General features: G+C 49.9%; 1 protein-coding gene across 1 annotated transcript in view; it reads right to left on the reverse strand.

Annotated features, from left to right (window-relative positions):
- The window catches only part of LOC147101161 (G protein-activated inward rectifier potassium channel 1-like), a 92102-nt gene extending 74008 nt beyond the window's left edge, over positions 1-18094 (reverse strand). The window contains exon 1 of the mRNA XM_085966375.1: positions 17102-18094. Coding sequence (XP_085822501.1) covers positions 17102-17767 — 666 coding nt within the window. The 5' untranslated portion in view covers positions 17768-18094. The remainder of the gene's footprint in view (positions 1-17101) is intronic.
- Positions 18095-19780: the final 1686 nt, after the last annotated feature.

A 19780-nucleotide genomic window follows, 5' to 3' on the forward strand; every position in this document is an offset into this window, starting at 1 on the left:
TTTAAATCTATGTCCCCTGGTTATTGACCTCTCTGCTGAGGGAAATAGCTCCTTCCTATCCACTCTAACTAGGCCCCTCATAATTTTATACATCTCAATTAAATCTCCCCTCAGCCTCCTCAGAAAGACAGGAAGACTCAATTTCATCAAGGGATTCAGATAATGTCATAAACCATAACAGATTATACACTGCTGTTATTGAATTACTTTTTTTTTTAAAGAATAAAAATGCCAAAAGACAAAAAAACAAAGAAGTTTGTTTTACTGCTTTTGCTGGTATCTTCTCAAGATGTGTGAGCTGTTGAATAACAACAAAAATTAGGAGCTAAAACCACAACTTGTGCAATAGATTACAAATTAACAAATCCTTTAAACCGTTGCCCAATTACAGCCAGAAATCAACATGGTAACAAGAGCCCTTAAGCCGTTGTGTAGATAACTCCAGTTATAGGCAGCTTAGATGTCTGCTGTGTTACGAGCAAAAATAGGGATCAAATACAGAATGAACTTTATTGTACATATGAAAAATATATATAGGTTCATGGGAGTGATGTCAAGGCTGCAATATTCCCTCAGGATTCAAGGTTTATTACTCAGGTATGAAACATTCTAATAGGTTATCTGAATCCCCGGATGAGATTGCCTTCTAATCATTCCCAGTTACCTGTTTTTAGTTACTCAGCACGGTTTGTTTGTACTGTTTACTGTGGTACTACAGGTGCCAAAGCAAAATGTGACCTAACTGCTAAGACAGTGACCCAGACAGCAACCAGTTCTCAACCCTTCATATGCACTGAACAGAAACATTCAATTCAGCAGATCTCTTCTGTTCCTCAGTGCTGTAGCAAAAGGCATAGTGGACAGATGAAGATGAATCTGTTACATTCACCCAGGATTTAGCGCTGCCGATAACATTTAGCGGCTGCCAGATCGTGATGCCAACACCTGTGGAACGCCCCATTAACGACCCAGATGCAAAATTGACTGCCGCCCCCTGCCTTAGCGCCTGGCGTGAACAACGGCAGGAAGAGGAGGCGTGATGCAGTCGGATGGCCACTAGGAGCGGGATTTAAAGGGATCAACATCCGGTTTCATTTTAGTCGTCAATCAATGCTGCCTTCTCTGTTTGACTGAGGGAAACAGCTGTTTTCAGTGAAGTAAACATTTATTACTGTCAGGAGTGTTCTGGCTGCTAAAAAATTGTCGGTTTCATTGTGTTGAGATTTCGAACTCCTACACTTGGATACGTTAATGGAGGCAGTACTGGCACTCGACCTCGCCCTCCAGCATCAACATCGGAGGCATCGGGAGGCAGAGACAAAGATTGGAAAATGTGACCAGAGGGAGGAGGCCCAACAGGGCTCTCAACAGGAGGCCTTACCCTCCCAGGTTATTCCGGGAGCACTTATCCGACATACATTTAACTGAGGAGCAGTGTCTGAGAAGGCTCCGCTTCAACAAGGAGGTGGTCGCAGAGATCTGCCACCTCCTGCAGCCAGACCTCGAGCCTGAGATCAGGACTACCACAGCTCTCAGTGACAGTCAAGGTCACCGTCGCCCTCAATTTCTACGCCAGCGGATCATTCCAGTCTGCAGAAGGAGACATATCTAACATTTTGCAGTTCGCCGTCCATTGCTGCATCCAGGAGGTCACAGAGGCTCTCTACAGAAGGAGAAGGGACGACATTTCCTTCCCCATCACCAGAGAGAAGCAGGACAAGCACGCATGTGGCTTTGCCAGGATAGCAGGCTTCCCCATGGTGCAGGACACCATTGACTGCACCCATGTGGCTTTGTGGGCACCCCGTAACAATTCTGAGGTATTCCGTAACCGCAAAGGATATCACTCACTTAATGTGCAGTTGGTGTGCGACCACAGACAGCGAATCTTCACCACCAATGCCCGCTATCCTGGCAGCAGCCACAATGCCTTCATCCTATGCCAGCACTCTTCCAGCCACCACATCAAGCTTGCGACTGGCTGCTCTGAGATAAGGGCTATCCACTCTTCACCTGGCTCATGACTCCCCTCCGCAACTCCAACACTTCTGCCCAGCACTCATACAATGAGAGCCATGCCGCCACCGGGAACATCATCGAGCAGACCATCGGGGTGCTCAAGCAACAGTTCCGCTGCTTTGACCGCTCGGGAGGATCCCTCCAGTACTTGGCTGAGCAGCTGTCCCATTTCGTCGTGGTGTGCTGCATGCTGCACAACTTGGCCATCATGAGGGCCCAGCCATTGCCACCAGCCATAGCGGGACTACCTCAGGAGGAGGGAGAGGAAGAGGACGGAGGAGGAGCAACAGGAGGAGGAACAGGAGCGAGGGAGGAGGCAGCCACTAAATCGGCCTTCTGGAAGGCAGTCAGTAACTGCCTGATCAGACTGCGGTTCCAATAAATTCTGCCCCACATCCCGGTTGCTCACCACGTCCCCATCATTCCATCCGTTTCACTTGCCATATCACAGCACAAAGCTGAAATGAGAGACAGCACAAAATCAGAAAATTCCATTAATAAATTTATCAACATTCAGTAAACACATATATACAACAACAATATTAACTAATCACCCTTGTGCAAACCCTTACTTCCCCTCTTCACAAAGCCTTTTCCTAATCTACTGCTCCTACGTAGTGTCTCCCCAATGGCTGCAGCAGGGCTGGTGGAAGGCTGCTGATTGTCAGTGCCAGAGACTACAGATGGCCTTGCAGGACGCCCTCGACCAGCTCTAAGCCTGGAAGGTCTGGCTGTAGACTGCACCATCTCAGACTGGGCAGCAGCAGTCTGGCCTGGCTGGATGACAGGCTACGACAAGGGCAATGGTGGAGTGGCAGTGCTGGGAGCAGGAATGCTGTCCTTTGAGAGAGGACAGCAGGTTCCTGCTCGACTGACACACTGCCACTCCCCCAGGGCAGCACCTCAGCATCCCTACCAATCTGCTGCATCACAGATTGCTGGCCTGCTGTGACACAGTGAGATCCCCGGTGGGCTGTGGTGGACCCAGCGACGATGGCGGCAGTCAGAGTGATGTGCCATCAATAACTCAAGGACAAGAAGTTAAAGGATTCAACTGAAGGCTTTTAATCGCTAAGAACATTGCACGTCATTCCACATCGGATTCGTCTGGCAGAATGACTCATACAGCTCTTGGGGCTAGATTTTCAGTTGCTTGCGCCAGCAGTTAGCGCCTTAAGAGAAGTGATTTCCGGGCGCTATGCGTGTAGCGCCCGGGCGCAGCGCAGTTTGCGCCCCGCCCCAAATTAAGCTGCCCGTTAGCGCCGGCGCAAAGTTTAGCGCCCGCCCGGATGCGCGCGCAGAAAATGACGTCACATCCTCGTGCAACGCCCTTTGGCCGCCCCGATTGCAAACTTCAGTCGGACCGCCCCATTGTGCGGCGGGCGGCCGGAGCGTTTGGAAAAAGGAACGCAACACAACCAGCGCGGGCCCCGGGGGGCGCTAATTAAAGGGAACGTCCTCTCCAGTATAAAGGCCATCCTTTTTTCAGAAAACAGTCTTGTGCAACGCATTTCTGGAGACACAACAAGGAGGATAGCTAACTGGTTTCAAGCAGCAAGAGCCAGGTATTTTTGGACTCAGGCAACAGCGCTGCAAGTGGCCATTTGGAAATTAGAGTGTTTGCCAGGATTTGATGGGGGTTGCATGGGGTGCCAACGCGGAGCTGCAGCTCCATGTCCGTAGGGCTCGCAGACGCATTGTGAGAGGGGCAGCCCTGGCTAGAGGCAGAGGGGGCTACAGGCGTCGGCCACGTAGGCCTTACCCAGTCAGGCTATACCGCCAGCAGCGCTCCTACCTAAACATGAGTGCCGCGCGATGTGTTAAAAGGCTCCGATTCCGAAAGGGGGTGATTGCAGAGATCTGCCACCTGCTTCGCCGAGATCTGCGGCCAAAGCTCAGGTGCAGGACGTCTCTGTCGGTGGAAGTGAAGGTGACGGTGGCATTGAACTTCTATGCCACCGGCTCCTTCCAATACGCTGCTGGGGACATAGCAAACACCTCCCAGTACGGCGCGCATCGCTGCATCCGCCAGGTGACCGAAGCACTGTTCAGAAGGAGAAGCCAATTCATCTCCTTCCCCATGGCCCTGGAGAGCCAGCATCAGCGCGCATTGGGATTTTCCAGACTCGGGGAATTCCCCTTGGTGCAGGGCGCCATTGACTGTACGCATGTGGCTTTGCGGGCCCCTCTGGAGCATGGCGAGCAGTATCGCAACAGGAAGGGCTACCATTCTCTGAATGTGCAGCTGGTCTGTGACCACAAGCAGCGCATCATGGCAGTCAATGCCAGCTTCCCAGGCAGCAGCCACGATGCCTTTATCCTGCGGCAGAGTACTGTGCATGACATGTTCCAGGCACAGCCTCCCCCAAGAGGATGGCTACTCGGGGACAAAGGCTATCCTTTGTGCACCTGGCTCATGACCCCGCTCCGCGCGCCCAGGACCGCTGCTGAAGAGGCCTACAACGAGAGCCATCAAACCACCCGCAACATCATCGAGCTAACTATTGGGGTCCTCAAGCAGCGGTTCCGCTGCCTTGATCGCTCCGGAGGAGCTCTCCAGTATTCGCCGGACCGGGTCTCCCAATTTGTGGTGGTTTGCTGCATGCTACACAACCTGGCTATCCGCAGGACTCAGGCACTGCCACCTGACGTTGGACCAGCACCTCAGGAGGAGGAGCAGGAGGAGCATGAGGAGGAGGAGGAGGAGGAGCAGGAGTACGTTCCCAGGAGGGAGCGACCAGGGCCAAGGGCCGCACGACGCCACCTTATTACACGGTACTTCTAAGCCCCCTGTCAGGGAATGGCCAGGGGCCATGAGGGAAGATGAATGCAGCCGCTCCGCAAGCCCTCAGCCGGCGAAGCCAACAAACACTAAGAAGAACAACCATGGAGACTGCATGAATAAAGATAATTTTTTATTACACAAAAATGAAAAGCCCTTCCCACATGAATCCCCAAAAACAATAAACGGGCCCCACAAAAAGCCCAACAAACGACTCACTCCCACAAACTGGGGAGGAGCCACTCCACCTTTATTGAAACCGGGCCTCAACGTCGGCCTAACGCAAAAAAAAAGCCCTCCAAAAGCACAACCATGGGCAAAATAAAGATGGCCACCGCCATATTAAAGGAAAGCTGGCCACACCCTCTACTGAGTGGCCCGCGAGGGCGAGACCTTGGCCAGCATTTTGCCTCCCCTGCCCTGCCTGCTGCTCCTTCGCAAGCTCTGCCCAGTGGCTGCTGCGAGGCTGGGGGAAGGCGCCTGAGGCTCAGATGCCCTTCCGCCAGATGCCGCTGGGGGGCGGCCTACACGGCGTTTGGGCCTCGAGGGGCCGTCTCCTGAGTGGCGCACCTGAGCCTGGCCACCATCAGCTGCAGCCGCTTGCCCTTGACGCCCCAGAGGGGGAATGGCGGCGACGGATGGCGCAATGTGGGCCAGCTGGCGTCTGGGATGCGCTGGCTGGTGCTGTGGCGCGGTGGCACTCGGCCGGGCCCGCACTGCAGGATCCGCAGCAATCAGCCGACGGCCGGCTTGCTGGGATGGTCCAGCGCGGCGCCTGCCCTGGCGATGCCTGCCTGAGACAGCGCGTGTGGCAGCAGTGAGTGGCCCTGTGGTCCTGGTGTGCGCGCGCATCACATCCGCCAGGGTCTTGACGGCATCAGTTAGCATGCGGCCAGTCGCGGCAGTTGCTGCCCCGAACTCGCGCACACTGGTCGCCAGCGACTCGATGGCCTCAGGCATGCGCCCCACCACGCTCATGAGCTCCGTGTGGCGCCGGTCCGAGTCGTCGGCCATCTGATCGAGCTTCCGCACCTCCTCCGAAGTGAAGGTGTCCGGACTGGAGTCGCGACTCTCCCGCTGGGGAGGAGGGGTCCGAACTAGGGGACCCTTGCCGCGTTGGTGACGGCGAGTGTGCCGAGCAGCAGCACTCCCCTCTGATCCTTCCCCCCTTTGGGGGGAAGGCCGCGGGCCACGCGCACGGCTGCTGGGTGGCTGGACGCCACTGGTCCCAGAAGCTGCATTGCCCTGCGACAGTTCCTCCAGGCACTCGTCCAGTGAGGAGGTGTCAAGCATTTCCTCCTCTCCTGCGGTACGTGACTGTTCCCCCGAAGGTCCGGCTTGCTCCTCCTCCTCCTCCTGGTTGGAGGTGCTGTCACTGGCAGCCTCAGGGTCCTGGTCGTCACCAGCTGAAAGCAGGAATGCACAAGAGTAGCTTCAGAGTGAGGAGACGGCGTCAGCGAGGGAGTTAGGACTGGTGGGATTCAGCGCATTGGTGGGACAGTGGCAAAGGAGGTAGCTCGGATGGGCCAGTGCGACGCGAGAGGGCCAAAAGGCGAGGTCCTTACCATTGCCGGGCAGTGGAGGGTCGGATACACCGCACGCTGTGGGGACAATCACACGGGCTCCCATGAGCACACACGCGCGCTCCTCCAGCCGAGTGAGCTTCTGCAGCTTGGCGCGGCCACCCCTGGCACGGGCCTGGCGATTAAACGCTACTTTAGCCTGCAAGAGAAAGGACGGGCTGTAAGTGCGCAGTGAAGCCCTGATGTAGTGTGCACTGCCTCCCATGGTGGAATAGCGTGGACAGAGTGAAGCCCTGATGTACTGTCCACTGCCTCCCATGGTGGAATAGCTTGGCCAAAGTGTAGAGTGCCGAATGGCCATTTGATGCTCATGACTGTCCCAATGCTGCTGGCTGAGGGCTGGCCAAAAGGACTTTCAGGTCCCTTTGCCCATCATGTCAGGTGTACATGCAAGAATGAGGAGGAGACTGGAAAGGCTACTCACCCTCACAATCCTGGTCAGATCGTTGTATTTCTTACGGCATTGTGTGTGGGTCCTGGGGGCCTCGCCGGTGAACGTCACCCTCTGGGCGATCTGCTTCCAGGCTTTGGTGTAGTCGTGGTGGGTTGGATTCCTCCCACTCTCTGGAAACAAGATCTTGCGCCTCACCTCCAGAGCTGTGACCATTATGTCCAGATCACCCTCTGAGAAGCGCAGGGCACGCTGACGGGCCTTCTCTGGCGTTGCCATGACTCCCTGGGGCTGAGCAGTAGTGTTGAGGCCTCTTTGCAAGGCTGCAGTGTGCAGGGCGTGGCAGCAGACCAATTCGTCCCTTCCCCCTTTAAGAGCTGGTCGGCACCACGGGGTCTGCTGTCAGTGCAAAAATGACCGCACCCGTGCTGCGCCCCGCCTGGGCGCTATCCCTCTGGACCGCCGGCTTAGCGCCTAAAGAGAGTAGTGGAACGCCTCTTTTAGCGCTCCACCAACCTCTTAGGGCGAAGCCACTGAATTCCCGGCAACGGGGCGCTACTTTGGGGCGGGCGCTAACTTCGGGCGGGCGCTAAAGCTAGCGCCCCAAAACTGCCTATACTGAAAATCTAGCCCTTGAGACCTTTATATGACAAAAGACAGGGGCGGAGCCAATACACACAATAGGGGAAAAGGGGGCGGTACACACAATACAATGCAGGTAAAACACAGGGGCTGATGAAGACATATATTTCATCACACAGAGCTTGCATGGCATCAAGCTGAGACTGCATGAAAACAGACTGAGACTTGATGGCAGCAACCATTGACTGCATTACAGCACTAAGACGTTGCGTAGCTTCCGCCTGTACTGCAATGGATGCTGCCACATCACCCATGACACACGGCATGAGGTCAGGGTCCCCACAGTCTCTTAGGGAGTCCACCATACTTTGCAGCCTGGAAATGATGGGCTCCATGGTGTGCACAGAGCTCTGTGCAATGTTGGAGGTGGACTCCTCCACGCTCTTTACCATTGCCGACACTCTCGGGTGCCCTTGCCATTGCACCTATGATCTCAGTGTGCATGTCCATCACCCTTCTTGTGAATGCCTCCCCATCGAGGTCCTCATCTGAGTCCTGTGCAGCAGAACTCGCCCTCTGGGGAGCTGGCTCCTGAGCTACCTTTTCCCCTTGGCCTTGCTGCAGCCCGCTCGTCCCCTGTGCATCACCCAGTGCAGACCCCACTACTAAACCTGCCTCTAAAGATTGCTTAGTGCCAGTATCTGAGGTGGTGCCTGCGGGTGAGCGATGCAGTGACGCGGTGCTTTGCTCCTCCTCCTCTTCTCCTTCCTCACTCTCAGTGGGAGGCTCAGGGACAGGCTGGTCATCTGGTTGCTGATTACCTGAAAGCATAAAGGCACAAGACTCGCGTTAAGGTGAAGGCAGGGGGGGGCAGGAAGGGAGCAAGGAACGCAGTATCAGGAGCTGGAAAGTGGGGCAGGCTTATGGTGTGAGGGGGAAGTGGAATGAGAGAAGGAGAGGGGATGAACATTCCATTGTTGCTCCCAAGGGGGTCGACGTCGCCGATGGCCACGGCGCCCACCACCTGGCGCCCAATGACTCTCAACACTAACTCCTCCAGGTCTGTAAGCTGTTGGATGTCCACTTCACCCCCGCCTGTTCGTTGCTGCTCCCTCCTATGGTGGCCCAGCTTGGCCTGCAAGAGAAAGGAAAGTGTGTGAGTGAGTGTGCAGCTGTGTGTTTGGGAGATGTGCCTGCCATAGTTGAATAGCTGTGATTGTAGGCAAGGCGTGAGATGTGGGTGTGAGTTTGAGTAGGTGGAGATGCGTGGTGGGGGTGTGGTGGTTTGTGTAGTGAGTACAGACTGAGGTTCAGATGCTGGTATGTAGGACTTGTTGAAGCATGTACTCGAGTGATGTCGTTGAATTTTTTACGGCACAGTGTGAGGGTCCTGAGGACCACACTGCTGGCCAAGATGTCCTGCGCCACTTCCCTCCACATTGCCCTGAAGACCTGGAGCAATGGCCTCCTGCCAGTGGCCAGATACAGCACTGCCCTCCTTCTTTCGACTGCCACGACCAATGCCTCCAATGCCTGGTCACTGAAATGGCAAGCTCTCTCCCTGGGACTGGGATCAGCCATGAGGATAAGAGGTGTAGCTATTGAATTGCTTGGAGGTCGCCTTCAGAGCCAGCAATGTTGAGAATGAGTTTGTACAGAATGATTGAACCTCCCCTTTAATAACTGGAAGGAGCCAGTGTGAATGATGAGTCCTGATTAGACTGCACCTGAAATTGGTTGTATCTCTGCAGGTCGCGCCCCGCTCGCCGTGTGTAGCGCCCAAAGTTAGGTGATTAGCGCTTGATTCAACGCTCCAATTCTCTCTTGGAGTGCTAACAATCTATTTAGCGGGAGCTCAGAAGGATTAGTGCCTGGTGCTAATTCTCCAACTTTTTAAAATTTAGCACCCCAACCGGGGAGTAACCGAATTTCTATGCATCTTTCTCACAAGGCCATCAGTTCGGAATATAACTTTTTACTTAAGAGTATTACATTTTTGGCATCAAGTGGTATTTTGTCCTTCTGCAAAATGTGCAACAAAATTATGGGGCATGAAAAATGGAACTGCACATGTGCCCTCTTTCAGATGCAGAGACATCCTGTCCCTCTTCCACAGTCATTATTTTGATGGGAAAGTGTAACTGAATGCAAAGTTCCAAAATGTGTATATTCAATAACTAATCCTAAATTAGGAAAATTGAAATCACTTGGTCGATCTTGGCTCAGTGTTCGCACTCTCAGACTGCGATTCCGCTGACTGAGGCGGGGCTGGTGCGGCCGGGGTTGGTGGCGGGGTGCGACCTCGCTGCTGCCTCCAGCCCGCTTTGCAGAATGATTTTACGTTAACAGGGCTTGTTAAGCCTGCCCAGTACGTATCCTGGCCAATTAAAAGGAAGCGGGTCTGATGACGTCATTTGATGAAGCGTCATCAGCCAGTTTCCATAAAGGGGCCGTGTCCAAATTTACTTTGACAGTTGTGCTGTCAGTGTTCTACAGCATTGAGGTGCTGCAAACACTGACGAGCACTGCACAAAGGTGCACGGCTGCACCTAGGCTCTCCCATGACTCCCTCCATATGCTGATGGAGGGAGTCACAGCACGCAGGGAGGTTCTCTTTCCTTCCCATGGGCGGAAGAGACCTCCCCAGGAGACCAACGCAGCCTGGTTGCACTTTGCACAGGAGGGCACAAGTGGGGATGTCGTCAGGAGGACCAGGCTGCAGTGGCACAAACCTTTCAAAGATCTCAGTAGATCACAAAACGTTACTGCAAAGCCACACTTAACCTCATCCTGCTGTGCCACTCATCACATCCCCATCACTCTGCCTTCCCTACCCTACTCCTGCACATCCTTACTCACACCAACTTACCTTGCACCTCCACCCATTCCTCTCTATCTACATTATCACTTCCCCATCTCACTAGCCACCCCTCACACTCACCCTCATCCTAGTGCAATCATACCAACTAACAACATACAAGGGTAGGCACTTGAGTGTTTTAGCCAATGTTCATGTGAAGTTTCTGTTAATGTGCTGTCAAACATTGAAATCTTTATTTTCAACACTTTGCGTTCTTTGGCAGATTTGTGTGCACTTTTGGAAATGGCTTAGTGAGTTGCAGTGAATGATGAGACATAACGGTACCCCTTCGCAACAGTGATGAGTGTGAAAGGAATGGCTTGGGCATTGTAGGGATGCTTTATGGTGTTGGTTTGGGGTGGTGCCAACCTGGCACATCATGCGGCAGCCAGGGTGTACAGCATCAAGTGAAGTAAATCTGACCATGGTGAGGCCATCCCTGGCCTCCCGGGCAGCAGTGTGCTCGGGTGCTGATGCCCTGTGTCCTGTGCAGCATCAGTTGCTGGTGGAGAAGGTTGGTGTTGTTGTTGGTGCTGGTGTGCCTGGTGATGCTGGTGTTGGGGTGATTGTGGTGGGATTCTGAGGACCAAAGTGAGTATTTTCAAGGGCACCGATGCTGATGGAATAGATGGCAGGTGAGGTTGATATGACAGAATGGTGAGAGAGGTTGTTCCAATGAGGTGACACTAGATAGCTGACTCCAAACACTTGTAAGCTGCAGAAAGCTCAATCTGTCTTCCAAATGCAGTAAGCAACAGTTTCTGAGCTTTGAAAGTGAACAGCTGTAACATGGGATCTTTTATACAACTTTGGCAGCTGTCAGGTCATGAGATAATTTAATGCGGAATCCACCCACGACATGCTGAGCTGACGTGTTCCCAGAGCAGCGGGTCACTCATGGGGGAGCACATAAAATTGAAAGGTAGGCAGAAAATAATACTTAATTGGCTGTTAACAATGCATTTAACGATGTCAATTGCCTCCCCTGCCGCTTGATGTCGGGCCTGTTCAGCGCTGATGGACCTGACACCTGGGAGACTCGCATGGAGGCGGCTGGACAGCGGGGTCCCAACCCGCTGTCAAGAATTTTTATTTTCACAGCTGATCCACCTCCAATCCCGTCCTCTCAGCGCCGGTAAAATTCCTGCCTCAGTCTAGTCAGCAGGTTGTGGGTTCAAGCCTCACTGCAGAGACCTCTGTGCATAATCTTGGCTAACACTTCAATGTTGGAGATGCCGGGGGCTAAATTGAACCATGTAGCGCCCGTTTTTTAGGCACTACATAGCCACATAAGGATCAAAAATGGGGTCCAAGATGCTTGTGTACACTTCCAACGGGAAGAGTGCCGGACGCCATCTTGGCAAAGGACAAACAAGAGGCATCCTTTAGCCATGTCTGAAGCAGGTGTTAGTTGATTTGCCTATGCAAATAAGGGGCCTAACATCTGCTTCTGGTTCCTGCTGCAACTTTAGTTTGCCCTGAGGCAGCCAGTGTCAGTGCTGGTCTCTTTCAGGAAAACAAACTCTAAACACCATGTAAGTAAAAAAAGGTAAGTACTTACCATAATTATCGCTGCTGCCGGTCTTGAGATTGCCGACCTCCCTCCCAGTCCTGACCTCCAATTCCACCCCTGCCACACCCAATCTCCCCCTGGCCTCGACCTTATAGCGCGCCACCCCACCCCCGCCCCCCGACAGCACTCCCGAACCCCCAACAGTCCTGCTGAGGCCTGCGATCTCCCTCTCTGATTCCCAATCACGAACTCCGAGGACCACCCATTCCTCCTCCAGATAGTGGTTCCAACCTGGCCCATAATGTGGCAGCCAGGATGTACAGCATCAAGTGAAGTAAATCTGGTCATGGTGAGGCCATCTCATGCCTCCCGGGCAGCAATGTCGTCAGGTGCTGATGCCCTGTGTCCTGTGCAGCATCAGTTGATTGCAGAGAAGGTTGGTGGCGTTGTTGGTGCTGCTGGTGTTGGGGCTGATCATGGTGGGATTCTGGGGGCCAAGGTGAGAGAGTATAAAGGGCACCCATGCTGAATAGATGGCAGGTGAAGTAGATAACAGAAGCGATCTGTCAATGGTGAGAGAGGTAATGAGGTCAGACTGGGTGGAGACTTGTGTAAAAACTTGCAGCACGGTGAATCTGTTGTGGAAATGTAGTGAGGAAGAGCTTGTGGCTGAGGGAGGCTCTGTAAGGTGGGAGCTTTTACTTTACATTTGAAGCTGTCAAGGAATCAGCTGGAGCAATGGTCACTGAACTCCCACCTCAGCTTGACAGATGTAGTCCACGACCAGTGTGGACCCCGTGGGCGAGCTGTCAAATGCCAAAGGTGAGCTGAAATTCATTCTTTAGTGGCTCTAAACATGCCACTAATTACCTGAATTGGGTCGCCTGCCACTGCCTGTCAGGTCTGCTCAGAGCTGACAGACCCAACATTGGGAAAGGCGTGTGGGAGTGAGTTAACAGCGGGTTCCCAAACCCCTGTCAAAAATATTAAGATTTCCACCCGACCCGCCACCAATCCCGCCCGCTGACTCCCCAGAAAATTCCGGCCACTGTTTCCGAGACCCCGTTGTGCACAAACTGGCTGCTGAGTTTCCCTACATTAGAACAGTGACGACACTTCATTGGCTGTGAAGTGCTTTGGAATGTCCTAAGATCATGAAAGGCGCTATATAAATGCCTTCTTTCTTCTTTACCTTCTAGATTTGGTTCTGGAGTCATCCCGAACAGATAAAGTATCACTTCTGGTATATTTCAGGCTTGGCAAAAGGTTTTTCAATTTTTTGCTTGTTACACGTTCGCTGAATCATTAAAAATAAAAGCTTTGTCAGCAAAGCTCTTTCAGAATAATTGGTATGTAAGGGAATATCACAGGATACTTATTACATTTCTAAATATTTAAGAGAGATCAAAGACTGTTCCTTTAAATCTTTGAAATGGTGATCCAAATTGAAAATAAGGGGAAATTTTTATAGTTTGTGCCCAAAGCTTTTATTTGAAATGCAGAATTGATGTTAGTTTGTCTTCTTGAAGCTGCTTTGTATCCTTGGGGACTGAAGGCCTTTTGGGCGTGAAATTCGTTTTTTGAAAAGTTAGCGCCCGGCGAAATCCATTGAGAAATGTTGCAAAATTGGGCGTTTTCGTCCCAGGAGTGAAGCGGGGCGGTAAATGAGGCGCTAATGGTCTCAGTGGAGCGCTGCAGGGGGCGCCATTGCCAGAGCGCTACCCAGTTTCAGCCAACTTGCGTTCAGCAATCAGCCTTCAAACCTTGACTCTAGCTATTCCAGCTCTTAAAGGGGAGGGAATATCAAGCTGCAGTTGCTCATTATCAGCATTGCTGCTCTTGAGTGCAACCTCTCAGCTACTGAGACAGCTTTGTGCCATGGCTGCTGCAAGGGAGGGAGAGGGCTACTCGATTCAGCGACGTGGAATTGGATATATTCAGCAGCTTGTCTGACAATGTCTCAGCAGAGTTATGGCCAACAAAAAAGTTTCCCCAAGATGGCGCCTTTAAATAGGGCGCATGGAGCCGAGTCCCGACTGCAATTCGACAGCTGATGCTGCCTTTGTTAGCGCCAGGCGGTAGGTGAGGGGAAGCGACTGAATTTTGCATCTGGGGCACTAACGCGGCACTGCACAGGGCGATGACGTCATTATCGCCGGACGCGAATGAGCGGGGTGGTACCTACAGGAGCATGGCGCTAACTCTTAGCATCTCCGCAAAAACCCAGTCCAATTTAGCGTGGGGCACTAATATTGACGTGCCCGGGTGAAAACCCATCTGCGCCACATTAGTGCCCCATAGAGGTGCTAACGGCAGGCGCAACGCAGCCGAATTTTGTGCCCTAAGAGTCTAAGAAATATATATTTTCCCCCTCATCATATTTCTTTTCAGTACAGTGCACGATGAGAAGCAAGTGTGGAGGCATGGAAATGGTTCAATTCACGAGGCAGTCAGAAAATAATAGGAAATGCCATTTTTGATTATTGGACAGGAATGTTGTTGTAGACTTCACAAGAATTAAAGGGGTTGAATTATCTTGGCAATAAAAAGGATGGTATCTGGTAGCTGTAAATACAGGGTAAATTCTGAGGTAACTGGCATGATACTAGACAATGAATCTCACTGTGATTTTTATAATAAGCTAAGTTTTTGAACTTGACCTAAAATTTTTGCTAATTGTTCAAAAATAGCTATGGTACAAATGGTTGTGATTCCATGACGACCCAAAGTTCAAGCCCTATGTCTTGTGCAAACTCATTTTATGCCAGCAATTTGTTGCAAAAAAGCTTTAAATCTGAGTCCATCGTGATTACAAAATTCGGATACTTACGAGCTGTTTTATATCAACACACAACTCAGGCTGGGTACATTCCAAAACAAAGATCCACAGCTACATCTATTGCAACATGCAGATCTATAGCTGAAAATTAAGTTCATTACAAAACAGATTATATACGATAGAAAACCCAGATCTAGAACTCAGTTTATATGCACATTACAAATGTCTAAAACAGAGGGTATATTCATTGTGAACTACAAGTCTATAGATTTACACAAATTCATTTCAAGCCAATTACTAATTTATTTTAAATGGTGGCATCAGTTTTGCAGCTTTTGATTAATGCATTAACAAAAAACCCATCAGAGATTTGAAACAAGCTTTTACACCCCCTGAACAAAGTACATTGGCTGCACAGCTTGAAAAATGAGTCATATTACAAAAGATACACAAAATCGTAAGAATTATTTTATTATAAAATTGGTTTACAGAAAAATGGCGACTAGAATTTTTAACAGACCCTTGGCTGGAACATCCTCTCATTAAGTTTTTGTTTTCTTAGATTCCACTTGCTAAGGTATCTGTTTATCACATTGAACATTCTACATGCATTATACTGACTATGTAATTCAAAAATTAATAGAATATATATTAGTTATTTGCTTTGTATCACCTATATTTAGGTTCAGTGGATTATTCTGTTTTTTTGTCACCCATAATATTTTTATACTTCACTCCCGAGTTGTACTCTGATTTTTTTTTTAACATTTTACAATTTGAAACTCTAATTAACTTGTTGACACAGTATTACTTACAACCATGCTTCCAAAATTACCATCGATTTGGGGACTGCAACAAACTGCGGTAAATAACTTTGCATTCTAAAACAGTAACTCATACAAAATGGAGATTACACAAAAGTTTGCATGATTCTGAGGGAGACGAATCAACAAATTAGAGTTTAGTGCCCCAGAAATTCCACGGAGGTCCGGCGGAGCCCCCCCCCCCAGGAACATTGCAGTGACCCAGATGTTTCTGGGAGTTTCCTCACTATCTTTTAAAATGCAGAACTTCCATCCACCCCTTACAAGGCAAATGAGGGGTAGAAGGTTGGGTTATGGGGGCAGGGACTCCCTAGGCCAGATGTTCCCGCTACTGATCCTCATTCATGGATCCAGCATTGTAGTGGTGGATGGAATGCCAAGTGGCAGCCTTGGCTCTGTGGTAGCACTCTAGTTTCTTGAGTTAGAAGATCATGGGTTCAAGCCCCACTCCAAAGACTTCAGCACATTATCTCACTTCAGTAGCACTGAGGAAGGCATGCACTGTCGGAGGTGCCATCTTTCGAATGAGACATTAAGCTGAGGTCCTGTCCGCCCTCTCAGGTGGACGTAGAAGATCCCATGGCACTATTAGAAAAACAGGGAAGTTCTCCTGGTGTCCTGGCCAACATTTATTCCTTAACCAACACCATCAAATATACTTTAATTTGATGATTTGTTTCATTGCTGCTTGCGGGACCTTGCTGTGCACAATTTGGCTATCATGTTTCCCTACAACAATGACTGCACTTCAAAAATACTTAATTGCCTGTGAAGCACTTTATGGCATCCTGAGGCAGTGAAAGCTACTATATCATTGCAAGTTCTTACTTTATGTGGTCTCCACCAGGGTCTCCAGGCCAGACAAGTGGCCTGATTCCCCAAAGATCTCCCAAATCTTTTCTTTAAATATTTGAAGATCTGCCCCCTGCCAAAGAGATAATGGCTGGAGGAAGGCCTGGATAACCCACGCCCACTGCTCCCCCCACCCCACCCCCCCCCCACAATGATCAGGCGCCGGAGTTTCTAGCCGACATGATCAAGTGGGTGGCCCAAGGTATGTCCCAAGAGGCATTTATACCCAACTGGCCCATGGAACGGAGGTGCCCTCCCACTCACCCTGTAAACTCCAGCTGCTGCGATTTACATTTGAGGAAGTTCGGGGCTAGCGTTTAATTCAAATTTTGTATCAACAATATAAACACAAGCAGCTTACTAAAATTCCATAATTTCACACACTGAATAGCACCTCTGGCAGGATAGAGGAACAACAAATGTCTTACTGTCACGTTAAGCATTAGCTGCTAATATCGGCAATAGTAATTCTAGCCTACAGTCCCCTATCATTTCAATATCTACCAAGACATCTAGGCAGCAGGGAATATTTGTATTATTTGAGCATATTCTGATGGAGTGTGTTTATGAAGCTCAGTTTCAAGGAGACATAAGTACTGAATGCACTTGCAGCCCCCGTACTGACTTTCTTTATTAACTCTTCCATTGCTGAATTCTCCTGAGAACAATATTTCTGTTATTTAAACATCATTTTTGTTTCAGTCAGTAAATGCTAAACGCTTTAAAATTCAATTTGCAACAATCTCCATTACTAAATGCAACAAAATCTTGCAATGAAACATTTGTTTAATATTTATCAGCTTAGTCAAACAAATTATTCACAGAGCAAAATCTAGTTAGAAAGAGCATCTGTTTTGACTTAAACAAATTGCAATGGCTTTTACTGGTAAATGAGTTCAAGTTTGTTTGTGCTTACCTTGATCACTTTGCACCTTATCTGAGCAGAGACCATATGGCTGTTTCTAAGGTTCCCTACTCGGAACATCAGGCACATTTTGCCATCACGCTGGGAGATGACTGCGCTGTGGCTGAACATCAAAGTCTCTGCCCTTTTCTTTGGCTGGGACATTTTGATGAACATACACCCGATCAAAAAGGCATCCACGATGGAGCCAAGCAAGGATTGGAACAAGAAGAGGATGATTCCCTCGGGGCATTTCTCAGTGATGTATCTGAAGCCATAACCAATAGTGGCCTCTGTTTCTATGAAGAAAAGAAAAGCTGATGGAAAATTGTAGACATTGGCCACACACGGGGTATAGTTCTCACCATGAGTCTGGTTTATGTCTCCTCGGATGTAGGCGATGATCCACCACATTGAAGCCATCACTAGCCAGGCTATTGTGTAAGTCAGAATGAAGATTAGGAGATTCCATCTCCATTTCAGATCCACTAAAGTAGTGAACAAATCAGAAAGGTATCTACTTGTCTCTCCGACTAAGTTCCCATGCTGTACATTGCACCGACCGTTTTTGTCTACAAACCTTTGCCTTTTCTTTTTTATGGGAGTGGTGTAGGTGGAAACCCTGGAAGTATTGACAACTTGATAGTCTTCGCCGAATTTTCTACGGAGCGCAGACATTCTTTCAGCAGCACACTGACACCATCAATCCTTGTCCAGAGTTGTTTTATTCTTGAGGCAGCCCAGTCTTTGTATTATAACATTTGTCCCCTTTCGAATCTGGAAGTTGGAAAGGCACTACATGACATTGTTTAGTTGCTAGGTAGCCCAGGGTTTTCACTTCGAAAGATGTTTCCCTGTTGCTAGGTAGCTTAATGTTTCCAGACAGTGTAGGAAACTGGGGGCTGTCCTCGCTTCAGCTGCTCTGGTAGTGATCTGTGGAGGCAGAAGGCTCAGGAGCATGTGCAGCATTGTTACAGGAATGCTGCTGTGGTGTTGGAGACTCCCTGGGAACTGTATCCAGCATCACAGTGTTCCTGGAGATAGGAGCAGCTCACGACAGCTAGCTGACCAATTGCAGCACACCGCTGCCTTGCAATGGTCCCTCAGGGAAGTGATAAACAGAATCAGCGAACAACAGGGAGAAAGAACAGAGGCAGATAAATAAAAAGATAAAATGAAAATGAGATTGGGAAACGGAACTGTGAAACAGAATTTCAAAAAAGGAGACCAAGAAACAGACAGAAATAATGTAAGTGAAGATTGAAGATCATTTTAGTAATGCAAAGTTCAATCATCCAGAATACTATCAAATAATATGACCATGTTTATCATTTCATACTAAATTATGGAGTTGTTGTACATTACTATATGTCTTAAAAATCATTGTAACAGTGTAAATAAAAAGGCCTTTATTCCAAGATACAAAGTGAATAAATGTAATTGCAACAGGTTGGTAGAATCAAGAGAACAAGAAAAATCTAAGTTTATACATTGTAAAATCCTTTTAGAAAACAAAGTGCAATTTATAAAGGATTGAAATTAAAATGAGAATACTATTTCAACGAAACATAATGCTGCCCCCTACAGATGAGATTTAAAGAAACCAGAGCCCAGAAATTATATTGTAGGAATAAATGGGATGAATTTTAGCAAACCAAAATGGGTGGGTCAGGTTCAGGTCAAATGTTAAAATTTCAAACTGCTGAACCCCGACCCCAAGCCACCTCCAACCCGTCCACTTCCGGGTTTTACGGAGGCGGGAGAAGAGGTGGGCAGCCAACCCACTCCCAGGAGGTGAGTTGGCAATTTAAATATTTTAATGAGGCTGGCAGCCTCTGATTTAACAGTGACCGGCCGGGGTTCCCAGGCCTTGGGGAAACTTGGCAGCTGAAGTGAGGCAAGGACAGCTTCGGGCAGAAGGTAAGTGCCTTCACAGCACTGCTTGTGGGCCAGGAGGACCCCCAAGCTCCCTTCCATCAGACCTCCCCGCCCCCATACAAAGGCCCCCGGGGTCGTGGATTGGACCCCGCCCTGGGATTGGATCCCCCTCCCGCCCCCAGGGTTAGGGATCGGACCTACCTGGTCCTGCGGCCTGCTCCAGAGTGTTTCCTGCCCGACTGGAAGGCAAGCCTGTCAATCAGGCTGACTTCCGGGTGGGGAACCTGTCAGTGCAAAAAAACATACACTGTGGAGTTGCTTTCTTTTTATTCGTCCCTGCGATGTGGGCGTCGCTGGCAAGGCCAACATTTATTGCCCATCCCCAATTGCCCTTGAGAAGGTGGTGAGCCGCCTTCTTGAGCCGCTGCAGTCCGTGTGGTGAAGGTACTCCCATAGTCCTGTTAAGGAGGGAGTTCTAGGATTTTGACCCAGCGACGATGAAGGAACGTGATATATTTCCAAGTCAGGATGGTGTGTGACTTGGAGGGGAACTTGGGGGTGGTGGTGCTCCCATGCGCCTGCTGCCCTTGTCCTTCTAGGTGGTAGAGGTCGCGGGTTTGGGAGGTGCTGCCGAAGAAGCCTTGGCGAGTTGCTGCAGTGCATCTTGTAGATGGTACACAATGCAGTCACAGTGTGCCAGTGGTGGAGGGAGTGAACGTTTAAGGTGGTGGAAGGGGCGCCAATCAAGCAGGCTGCTTTCTCTTGGATGATGTCTAACTTTTTGTGTGTTATTGGAGCTGCACTCATCCAGGC

Source organism: Somniosus microcephalus, chromosome 24 (genome assembly GCF_052327205.1).
Source record: "Somniosus microcephalus isolate GS21.2 chromosome 24, FLI_Smic_1.0, whole genome shotgun sequence".
In the NCBI taxonomy this organism is placed as follows: Eukaryota; Metazoa; Chordata; class Chondrichthyes; order Squaliformes; family Somniosidae; genus Somniosus; species Somniosus microcephalus.